This window comes from Lynx canadensis, chromosome E2, assembly GCF_007474595.2.
Source record: "Lynx canadensis isolate LIC74 chromosome E2, mLynCan4.pri.v2, whole genome shotgun sequence".
Taxonomy (NCBI): domain Eukaryota; kingdom Metazoa; phylum Chordata; class Mammalia; order Carnivora; family Felidae; genus Lynx; species Lynx canadensis.
In genome coordinates, this window is record NC_044317.1 from 57,598,007 (window position 1) to 57,609,540 (window position 11,534).

General features: G+C 59.3%; 1 protein-coding gene across 6 annotated transcripts; it reads left to right on the forward strand.

Moving 5' to 3' along the window:
* Positions 1 to 3,184: 3,184 nt before the first annotated feature.
* Positions 3,185 to 11,496, forward strand: MYADM (myeloid associated differentiation marker). Of its 6 annotated transcripts, XM_030298343.1 has the most exons (5): positions 3,185 to 3,200; positions 3,713 to 3,831; positions 7,772 to 7,837; positions 8,347 to 8,608; positions 9,172 to 11,496. In XM_030298343.1, exon 5 carries the CDS (start codon positions 9,174 to 9,176, stop codon positions 10,140 to 10,142), a length of 969 nt encoding a protein of 322 aa, XP_030154203.1. In that variant the 5' UTR covers positions 3,185 to 3,200; positions 3,713 to 3,831; positions 7,772 to 7,837; positions 8,347 to 8,608; positions 9,172 to 9,173; the 3' UTR covers positions 10,143 to 11,496. The 6 variants fall into 6 exon arrangements, with proteins under 6 accessions (XP_030154203.1, XP_030154200.1, XP_030154202.1 ...); XM_030298340.1 differs by lacking the exon at positions 8,347 to 8,608 and having other exon boundaries at positions 3,186 to 3,200; XM_030298342.1 differs by lacking the exons at positions 3,185 to 3,200; positions 3,713 to 3,831 and adding an exon at positions 5,048 to 5,143.
* Positions 11,497 to 11,534: the final 38 nt, after the last annotated feature.

Below are 11,534 nucleotides of genomic sequence, written 5' to 3' on the forward strand. Positions count from 1 at the left end.
AAAATCCCCATTGGAGGAGGGCATTTGTGCTCACATAGGAGGCACTCACAAATCTTTGTTGATGAATGAGTGAGTTTCCAGTGGATGTATAGAAATATCTGTGTGATGTTGATATAACAAAGCCCCTTAAAAATCTTTGTAATTCCTGAGTGGTAGGAGATGAGAGGAGGATCTTTTTTATTCAATATAAACCCCTTTCAACCACACCTGAGTTTATGCTAATGAGATGAGTCTTGGTGAGCCCCCAGGTGGGTGGCTCAGGATGGGGGCTGGATGCCTGAGAAACCAATCCTGGGACTGGACGGTTGGAATTTTCAGTGACCATCCTATATTATGGAACTTCCATAAAATTATTATTTTTTTATTTTTTAATGTTTATTTTTTTTTGAGACAGACAGAGTGTGAGTGGGGGAGGGGCAGAGAGAGACGGAGACACAGAATCCAAAGCAGGCTCCAGGCTCTGAGTTGTCAGCACTTGGGGCTTGAACCCATGAACTGTGAGATCATGACGTGAGCTGATGTCAGATGCTTAACTAACTGAGACACCCAGGCACCCCTCCTTTTTTTGTTTTTTAAGAGATGGGATTTTAATTTTTATTTGTTATTTTTTAAGTTTATTTATTTATTTTGAAAGAGAGACAGAGAGTGAATGCGAGCAGGGGAGGGGCAGAGAGAGAGAGAGAGAGAGAGAGAGAGAATCCCAAGCAGGCTCCGTGCTGTCAGAGCAGAGCCCAATGTGGGGCTCTGACTGATGAATGGTGAGAGCATGACCTGAGCTGAAATCAAGAGTCAGACACTTAATTGACTAGGCCACCCAGGTGCCCCCCCCCCATAAAATTCCTCAACAACCGGTTTCTTAGCTTCCTGGTTGGTAAATGCAGCAGAGTATGGGAAGTGGCATGCCCGCCATATTTTGCCCTATGTGTCTCTATTTGGCTGTCCTCGAGTTGTATCCTTTGTTTTTTGTTTTGTTTTGTTTTAAAGCTTATTTATTTATTTTAACAAATTAAATTTTTTTTAATGTTTATTTATTTTTGAGACAGAGAGAGACAGAGCATGAACAGGGGAGGGGCAGAGAGAGAGGGAGACACAGAATCTGAAACAGGCTCCAGGCTCTGAGCTGTCAGCACAGAGCCTGACACGGGGCTCGAACTCACGGACCGTGAGATCATGACCTGAGCCGAAGTCTGACACTTAACCGACCAAGCCACCCAGGTGCCCCTAAAGCTTATTTATTTATTTTGAGAGAGAGAGGGCCCGTGTGTGCACGAAAGAGCCCATGCACAAGTGGGGGAGGGGCAGAGTGGGGGGTGGAGAGAGAATCCTAAGCAGGCTCCTTAATGTCAGCACAGAGCCCGATGCAGGGGCTTGATCCCACCCCAGGAACCTTGAGATTATGACCTGAGCCAAGATCAAGACCCAGACGCTTACCAACTGAGCCACCCAGGCTCCCCGAGATCCGTCCTTTGTAATAAATCAGTAATACTAAGTAAAGAGCTTTCTTGAGTTCTGTGAGCCATTGTAGCAAATTATGGGCCCCCAAAAAGGGGTCGTAGGAACCTTTGATTTATAGTCAGTCGTCACAAGTATGGCATGCCTGGGACTTGGACTGGAATCGGAAGGGAGGCGGGTATGGGGGGGGGGTCTTGTGGGACTGAGCCAGTACCTGTGGGTTCTGTATTACTTCCAGGTCATGAGGTACCTGGAATCAAATGGAATTAATTCCTTGACCCCACAGGGGCACCTGGCTGGCTCAGTCGGTAAAGTGTACAACTCATGAGTTCGAGTCACGTGCTGGGTGTAGAGATTACTTAAAGATAAAATCTTTAGGGGTGCCTGAGTGGCTCAGTCAGTTAAGCGTCTGACTTTTGCTCAGGTCATGATCTCCTGGTTCGTAGGTTCGAGCCCTGCATGGGGATCTGTGCTGACAGCTCAGAGCCTAAAGCTTGCTTTGCTTTGGACTCTGTGTCTCCCTCTCTCTGCAATGCCCCCCCCCCCGCCTCCACTCGCATTCTGTCTCTCTCTCAAAAATAAATCAATATTTTTTTAATTAAAAACAAGATAAAGGGGCGCCTGGGTGGCGCAGTCGGTTAAGCGTCCGACTTCAGCCAGGTCACGATCTCGCGGTCCGTGAGTTCGAGCCCCGCGTCGGGCTCTGGGCTGATGGCTCAGAGCCTGGAGCCTGTTTCCGATTCTGTGTCTCCCTCTCTCTCTGCCCCTCCCCCGTTCATGCTCTGTCTCTCTCTGTCCCAAAAATAAAAAAATAAAAAAATAAACGTTGAAAAAAAGATAAAATCTTTAAAATAAATCATTGGACACTTGGTTTCAGAAGGGTTAGAGATTGGTCATCGGTATGAAAAAAAAAAACCCATATATTTGGTGTCAGATGCATCAGAGTGAAAAGCAGCACATAATCCGTATCCAGGTGAACTCTTCCCAAAAAACCTCTGTTGCAGAGAAGGCTATTAAGCCATCTGGCAGATCAGATGACCTCACAGAGCTCAGCATCAGCCTCCCTGGTCCTGGCACAATGGAGTCATGAACAAAGTGGCCATGGAGGGCTAGGCATGGATTTGCCCCAGCATAGCTCAGCCAGCTGGTAACCCTCCCCCACCAACGTTGCACGCTTCCTAAGAAGACCACCCAAATACCTGGTGGCCTGAGAATCACCTTGGACGCCTTCCATCATGAATGGAGCGATGACTTCTTCCTGCCTGGAATATTTAAATCCGGGTTGCTCTTTGGTTGCCTTGCCTTATCCACTCCTGCCAACAGCCGCATCTATGTACCCGCTGAATGGCCCTATTCACCATCATGTTCACTGTCACACAATATTGCTTCTGATCAAGGAGCTCCGTCTACTAGGAAGTCGGTGGGTGGGTCCGTGCACCCCGTCACCCCTACCCAGCTAGCTTCACAGAACAGAGGTACGGCCTGTTTGGGGCTGGAATACAGCGCCAGGTTGGAGACAACATCCTCCAGGTGGAGGGGGGCTGTCCTACAGGATGGGTAAACACTCTGAACCAGGGGCGCCTCCATGATGCCAGATGACACACACCCAGGAGCCCTAAGGTATCACTTCTCAAGATCACACCCAGTGACTCATTCTTTAAACGTTGGCTTCCTCTTCCTGTCCGGCTGAACTCTGCTGTTTGGGGGAACTTTCTGTTTCCACCAGAGAGGACAACGTAGTGAATTGTGTGAGTGGAGGCCTCTCCTGAACTATTGGGGGGGGGGGGGATCTCAGGAGCGCCACTGTGGGGTCAGGCAAAGATTGGGGCAGGGAGCAGGAAAGAGCTGCCTCTGCACCGGGGGCCAAGGAGGTGTGCGAGTGGAGCCGGGGGACCACCCTGGAGGACCTCCAACTGGCACCGTGTCCTGACTCCTTAGGCAGGGCCTGATGCCAGGCTCACAGAGACCCCTTCCCCTATGCAGACCACAGAAGGACAGAGAGGGTCTGTGCCTACCCCCTCCGCAGGGGCACAAAGGCGGGCATGCAAGCTCCACATCCCTCCCCCACCATCCCATGCGCCCCCCCCCCCCACTTCTGCCGCGCTCACGGCGTCCAGCGCACCCCCCCTCCCCAGTCCCTCCCACCTCCGTAGGGCACGCAGCCTGCTAGACAGGGCTCCCGGACCCCTCCCGACCACCCCACCCGGTCGCGATTCGCGCGGGCTGGGTCTCAAAGCCTCCTTGGTTGTCCGCCTGGAAGGCACCCAGCGGCAGCAGCGCCCGGTTAGCTCGGAGTCGCGCACCGACCGCAGCCGCCACCCAGGCCCCGCCCAGAGGCAGCCGCGAGCAAGGCCGCGCCAGGGACGACTGCGGAGCGCGGTGAGTGAGCCGGGCCAGTAGGGAGGGTCCCAGGCGTCCCGGGCCCCGCCCCGCCCCTATCCCGGGCGGGCACCCCGACCTTCAGCTCCTACTTGCTTCTGGACTCTGTGGCTCAGTTTCAGGGCCCCAGAGCCTCCCTGAGAAAGGACCCCGGGCCCCTTCCTTGCGCCGGGCCTCGGGCACACCAGCTCCTCGGACCCCTCCCTTCTTGCGGGAATCATGAATCGGACGCCCCCAGCAGCATCCCTCTCCCTCCCCGCCCCCCCAGCCCCCGGCCCGGTCCTCCTCGAGCTTCCCTGCCCCTCCCTCTCTCCGGGAGCCAGGAGTGCAGGCCAAAAATATCTCTCAGCTCCAGACCTGGGAGGCTCGGCTTGCGAGCACATCTGAGCGGATGAAAACCCAGGAGTGTGAGCTTTGATTGCTTTTTGCGTCAGGAATCTGGGCCTCCAGCCTAGGCGTCATTTGGAACCTGGGAGTCCCGTGCTCCGACTCCCACCGCCCGAGATCCAGACATTTTGCTGTCAACATCCCTCCCCCCGCCCCCATCGACTGTGAGCTGGGACCCAGGAGTCCCGTCCACCAATGGGCGAGTCCCAGCGTAAATGAGGATTTGGGGACCCAGGAGTCGGGGACCTCAGCCCAGCTCTTAAAGCCTAGGGATCGGCTCTTTCAGGGACCCTGGCCCACAGACCCCATCAAACTGACAGGCCCGGTGCCCCCACCCACCGCGACCCAGATGTCCAAGATTGCATCCGGCCTGGAAGAGCCAGACTGCAGCAGGCGACGAGGGGAGGGGGCCGGAAGGGAGAGGGAGAATTGAGGGAGGTGATACCGGGGTGGGGACCTGGGCTGGGGGCTCCGTCCAAAACAGACGCCAAACAGACGGGTTGCCATGGCAACGGCCTTCCCGGGCCTCCCCTGGAGACTGCGCTAGGGCCGAGTCGGGGAGGGCAGCCCCCAGGAGCCCCCACACCGCCAGCTGTTGTATCTTCCTGTTTTGTCACCACGGCAACAGTGACCTCAGCCCTCCACCCCGCCCCCCTCCCCCCTCCGCACTGGCGGGGCCGGAGAGCCCAAGTCCATGTCTCCCGGGGAGGGGCGTGGTCTTTTCTCGGCTCCGCCTCAAGGGCGGGCCTGGGATACCCCTGGCTCAGGGAGTCCCTTTCTCAGCCCCGGCCCCGCGCTCGCGCCGGGTCCCCGGCCCCGCCCCCGCCCCGGCCCCGCCCCCGCCCACCAACCCCACCCAGTTAGCAAACGCTTCCAGTCTGCAGCTGTCGCCTCTGTCTCAGCAGCAGCCGCCACAGCCCGAGAGGTGAGGCTGCGGGGACCCCCCCGGCGCGGACGCTGCGGTCAGGATTCCTGGGTGCAGAGGGAGGGAAGGGCTGGGGTTCCGAGTGTCTGAGCGTCTAGAAAGACTGGGTCATGGATCAGGACTCGGATTCTGGAGGGGACAGGGCTTCAGACCTGCACTCACATGTCATCTATCTGAGGGAGGAGGGGCTGGGGGCAGGACTCCTGGTCTGAGGGAGGAGGGGGCTGAGGGTCTAGACTCCTGGGTCTGAGAGAGGAGGGGGCTGGGGTTCAGGACTTCTGGGTCTGAGAGAGGGGGGGCTGGGGGTCTGGACTCCTGGGTCTGAGGGAGGAGGGGCCTGGGGCCTGGACTCCTGGGTCTGAGCGGGGAGGGGCTGGGGTCTGAAATCCTGGGTCTGAGGAAGGAGGGGCTGGGGGTCTGGACTCCTGGGTCTGAGGGAGGAGGGGCTGGGGGTCTGGACTCCTGGGTCTGAGGGAGGAGGGGCTGGGGGTCTGGACTCCTGGGTCTGAGCGGGGAGGGGCTGGGGTCTGAAATCCTGGGTCTGAGGGAGGAGGGGCTGGGGGTCTGGACTCCTGGGTCTGAGGGAGGCAGGGCTGGGGGTCTGGGCTCCTGGGTCTGAGGGAAGAGGAGCTGGGTGGGTCTGAGGGAGGAGGGGGCTGGGGGTCTGGACTCCAGGGTCTGAGCGGGGAGGGCTGGGGTCTGAAATCCTGGGTCTGAGGGAGGAGGGGCTGGGGGTCTGGACTCCAGGGTCTGAGGGAGGAGGGGGCTGGGGGTCTGGACTCCTGGGTCTGAGGGAAGAGGGGCTGGGGGCAGGACTCCTGGGTCTGAGGGAGGAGGGGCTGAGGGCCTGGACTCCTGGGTCTGAGGGAGGAGGGGGCTGGGGGTCTGGACTCCTGGGTCTGAGGGAGGAGGGGGCTGGGGGTCAGGACTCCCTCATCTGAGGGAGGAGGGGCTGGGGGTCTGGAATCCTGGGTCTGAGGGAGGAGGGGCTGGGGGCCTGGACTCCTGGGTCTGAGGGAGGAGGGGCTGAGGGCCTGGACTCCTGGGTCTGAGGGAGGAGGGGCTGGGGGTCTGAAATCCTGGGTCTGAGGAGGAGGGATGGGGACTCCTAAGTGCCCTGGTTGAAGGGGGCTAAAATCTAGCAAGAGGAGGTCCTCACGAGAGGAGGCGCTTGGAGCTGGGAGCTTGGGTTTGAGAAAGAGAGGGGTCTTCCCTGCTCCCCACCCCTCCATTCCGAAGACAGAATTCGAACTTCGGGCCAGACAGGCGGTGGGCTGAGGTCCAGCACCGTGCTCGCAAAGGCGAAGACGAAGCTGGGAAGCTGGTGTCCTAGGCTGGGAGAAGCCAAGGCTGAGGCCAGAGGCCTTGGGTTGCTGAGAGTGGAGGCTGGGGTTCAGGGACGCGATTCTGTGCGGGTGATGGGGTGTGGTGTTTGGCGTGGAGGTGGAGAAAGCGTGGGGCGTGGCCGGGGGAGTCCTAAACTGCGCCCAGAAGGCGAAGGGGTGTTTCCTCTCCCTCCGCCTGTCTTCGGAGATGCATTCCTGAGTTCTGACCTCAGGCGGCGGCTGGAGGCGCGGAGGCTGGAGAAGGACCCCCCCCTCCCCTCCGGGTGGTCCCTGCACCACCCCCCTCCTTCCTTGGGGCACTTCTGGATTTGTGGCCCGCCCTGTTTCTCCTTCCCCGCTCGGGACCCGGTAGTACCCGCTTTCCAGGGCGCCCCAGCGCAGGCCAGCCCTGACTTCCTCCTAACGGGTTCTCGGAGGGCGTGGCGGGGAGCTGGAGGCGGCCGCCTCCCGCCTAGCACCTCCCAGGTGGCCCCGGAGGCCCAGCCCCCGCAGGGAGACCTGACTTCCGAGGGTCGGTGGGAGGTGTGGCTACTAATCTCTGGACTGGATTCCAACGGTGTGGTTTCCAGCTTCGAGGTTGGGGTGGGGTGGGGGGGTGGGGTTCCCCTGGGCAAACCCGGGGGTCTCTTCTTGGGGTCCAGGCTCCCAGTCCATGCTCTAGGGACCCAGGACTCACATTTTGGAGGCCCCAGAAATTCAGGCTTCGGGCCTCCCTTCCTGGGACCTGGAGTTTGGACTCGCGCCCCACCCCCCTCCCCGGAATCCACAAGTGGGGCGGCGATCCCGGAGGCCGGCGCGGGGCGGAGGTCCCAGCACCGCCCCCTGGTCCCCGGCACATTCCAGATGGCTGGGCTGACTTGAAGCCCTTATAAGGCACGGAGACGCTGCGCCTGGCCAGGCCGCCCGCCCCCGCAGCCACCGCCCAGGGCCCTCCCGCCGGCCGGGCCCGCGACTTTCTTGGGCTGGGGCGAGGTTAAGATCACTCACACCCACGCCGGCCCGCGCGCGGGGCGTGCACTTTCACCGGGTTCCCTCCACTTCGCTTCTGCAGTTTGGGGACTTGGGGACGGGGCAGGGGCGGGGCTTCCCTGGGGTCACCGCCGGGACCTCTCCCGGCCCGAGGCCAAATCCCTGCCCTGGCTGGGAGGGCGCCGGGGCTGCGGAGGCTGGCCGCGCGTTCTGGGCGAGCTGGTCGCCTGGGTCCCGGGAGGGGCGGAGCGGGGGCTGGGTTGGGCGCGGACTCTCCCTCCCTCCCTCCAGTGCTCTGACTGGCCTTTTCCAGGTGTCTGACCTAATCCACCTCCGGAGCCGGATCTTTCTGCGTCTGGGTCCTCGGCAAAGACTGCTGGTGAGTGGGAGCCGGGACGCCCCGTGTCTGAGGGAGGAGGGGCTGGGGGCCCGGCCTCCTTGGGTCTGAGGGCAGAGGGGGCTTCCCGCCCAGACTTTTGTGTCAGAGGGAGGAGCATCTGGGGGCCTGGACTCCTGGGTCCGAGAGAAGGACCTGGGTGCTTGGTTTCCAAGGAAGGAGACACAGACACCTGTGTACCCGAGGGAGAAGTGTGCCCAGGAGCTGGGCTCCTGCGCCCTCGGGGCCTCTCCTAGGTTCAGTTAGGTAAGGTTAAAGCCTGTTCTACTGCCTGACCCTGGAAGGAGGAAGTTTTATTTCCCTGTGGCTGAGAGAGGCCTTCTGAAATTGTAGGGTGGAAGCTGAGAGATTAGAGGTTTTAGGACCTGGGGGAGGATTTGGACACCTGGTCCCCAGTAGGCTGGACCCTCTCTATTCCTGAGGGTCTGTAGGACAAGGAGACAGAAGGTTCTGGAGGGACAGAAGAAGGAAGTGGATTTCCCAAACCACAGGTGTCTGGTGTGCCCAAGGCTGAGGGCCCAGAGTCCTGGGGTCTGAAGCTGTGTAACAGGACGTGAGAGGCCTGGAGGTTTCCGTGGAAGGGGCTGGGTCGCGGAGAGCCAAGCTTCTTGGGCGCCCTGGGGAATTTGGAGGTTGGACTCCACGTGCGGGAGGGGCCGAGGCGGGCGGAAGCTCGGCGTGCCTGGGTGAAATACTCCACACCCAAATCCCAGGTGGGATTCAGACTGAGGGCCCAGACTCTTGATCTCCGAGGTGAGAGGGCATGCGTGCTGTGGAGAGCTCAGGTCCAGTTCCAGAGACAGGTGGGGGGGGGGGGCGGGCAGAGGCTCTGATCACCTGTGATCACCTGTGAGTCCCGGAGAACGTTCTCACCCGGGGAGGCTGGAAATGCCTGCAGGGTGACAGAAGGAAGGTGGGCAGTGGAGCCCTGGGTACCCAGAGGGAGGAGGTGAAGCCCAGTGAAGAGGTCAGAACCTCTTGTGCGGTCGGGGAGGTTTTTGAGTGGCTGGGAGGCTGAGTCCCTGGGGGAAGGAGGGCAGTTTTGAGAGTCTGGGGTGGTTTCACGGTAGCTGGGTTGCAGAGAGAGGGAAGCAGAGACAGCGGCCCAGACTCCTGGGTTCTGCCACAGGACGTGGGAAACCCCAGTCAGGACGGAGGAGGGGGCTGGCACTTGGGTGACCAACTCAGCCCCTTAGGCCTGCCGCGTCTCCCCCCTCCCCCAGCTTGAGTCCTTTGTCCCCAGGGGAGGAAGGGCTGAGGGCCTGGGTTCCCACATCTGGAACCTTCTTAGGACTCTTCCTTTGCCCTCTTCCCAGCCATGCCGGTGACCGTGACCCGCACGACCGTCACCACCACCATGTCGTCCTCCTCAGGCCTGGGCTCCCCAACCATCGTGGGGTCCCCTAGGGCGCTGACCCAGCCCCTGGGCCTCCTCCGCCTGCTGCAGCTGGTGTCCACCTGCGTGGCCTTCTCACTGGTGGCCAGTGTGGGTGCTTGGACGGGGTCCATGGGTAACTGGTCCATGTTCACGTGGTGCTTCTGCTTCTCCGTGACCCTCATCATCCTCATAGTCGAGTTGGGCGGGCTCCAGGCCCGCTTCCCCCTGTCCTGGCGAAACTTCCCCATCACCTACGCCTGCTACGCTGCCCTCTTCTGCCTGTCGGCCTCCATCATCTACCCCACCACCTACGTCCAGTTCTTGTCTCACGGCCGCTCCCGGGACCACGCCATCGCCGCCACCGCCTTCTCCTGCATCGCCTGCGTGGCTTATGCCACCGAAGTGGCCTGGACCCGGGCCCGGCCCGGGGAGATCACCGGATACATGGCCACCGTGCCAGGCCTGCTCAAGGTGCTGGAGACCTTCGTGGCCTGTGTCATCTTTGCCTTCATCAGCAGCCCGTACCTGTACCAGCACCAGCCGGCGCTGGAGTGGTGCGTGGCCGTGTACTCGATCTGCTTCATCCTGGCGGCCGTGGCCATCCTGCTGAACCTGGGTGACTGCACCAACGTGCTGCCCATCTCCTTCCCCAGCTTCCTGTCCGGGCTGGCCCTGCTGTCGGTCCTCCTGTATGCCACTGCCCTGGTTCTCTGGCCGCTCTACCAGTTCGACGAGAAGTACGGCGGCCAACCGCGGCGCTCAAGGGATGTGAACTGCAGCAATAGGCACACCTTCTACGTGTGCACCTGGGACCGCCGGCTGGCCGTGGCCATCCTGACGGCCATCAACCTGCTGGCTTACGTGGCTGACCTCGTGTACTCGGCCCGCCTGGTTTTTGTTCGGGTGTGAGGCTCCGGCCGGGGGCTCTTGACTCCCCCCTTGTGCCCAGGTTCTCATTTCCTCTTCCGGGCTCCCTCTCTTCCACCTTTCTCCTGTCCTTCCCAATTCCCCTTGCTCTTTTCCGTTTCTTTCGCTTCTGGGCTCCTCTCTCCTTCCCTTCCTGTTTTGTTTGGTTGCCCGTATCCTGTTTGGCCCATTTGCCCTTCTGTTTTCATGGTCTTCTTTTCTGACCTGTTCTGCCTCTCTCGGCTCTTTTCTGATCCTGTCATTTTCTCATCTGCCTGTGTCTTAGCCACCCCTTCCTGTTTTCTTTCTTCCAATTTCCTTGGGAGCTCCAAGACTTCTTTCTTCTCTACCCCCACCTCCAAAGGTGCTGAGCTCCACCTCTTCCCACACCTCTCTCTGCAGCTGTTAATACCCCTGGCCTCCCCGAGGGGCCTCATTGCCAAAGCATGCCTGCCCGCCCTGGCTGTGCCTTGTTGGTGTGTACGTGTGTGTTTGGGGGAGAGGGGGGGAGGGTAGCTAGGGATTGGGCTCCCTTTCTCCCAAGGGAGGGGGGTGTACCATACAGGTCCCCTTTAAGTTAAAAAAAAAAAAATCTCTGGAGGCCAAAGATTTTCCAGTGGGTATGACGCTTAACCCACAGACAGACCCCGGGTCCCTGGGTCCTGCTCGGCACCCAGCCTCGCCTGAGACTGGCTCCAGAACTTGTGCCAGGCTTACTAAGAACCCACTGCCTAGAGGCCATCTTAAAGGAAGTCAAGGGTGAACGTTTTCCAGCCCGACTGCTCTCTGCGTTATCGAAAACCCGTCCGAAGTATTTGTGAGGGGCAGCGATGCGGCCCTCCAGCCTTAGTGTTAAAAATAGCCCGTCCTGCCTTTGCTGGGAGAAAAAAAATGGCCACTGCCTGCCTTAACGGCAATGCTAGCCTGGGTTTGTTTTTTTTCTTTTCCGCTTCCTGGTTATGGGGGCAAAACTTACATTGAGTGGCCCTATTCTAAAAGGGGAAGTTGCTTTTCAATTTCTTTTTCTTGGGGGGGGGACGGGGTTGCTGTTGCCTTAGAGGGATTGCGTTACTTGGAGTGTGGTGCACACACACATACACACACACACACACACACAGGTGTGTTTCTGTGTGTTAGTCGCTTCCTGTAGCTGCTTCCTTGCTTCTCTGGGACTCACATGCATAACGTCATATATATAAATGTATAAATATATATTTTATTTTTTTTTTAATTCCCTGGAGCTTCTGGTCCCCATGGGCCCCTTCTGTCAACCACAGAGGGAAGACTTGTCCGTTGCCCTATTCCCACATCCGTAATTTTTTTTTTTACATCAATATAAAGATAAAAGAAAAAAAAATTGTGCTTGCTTTATTACTGGGGAGGGCTCCAGGAGAG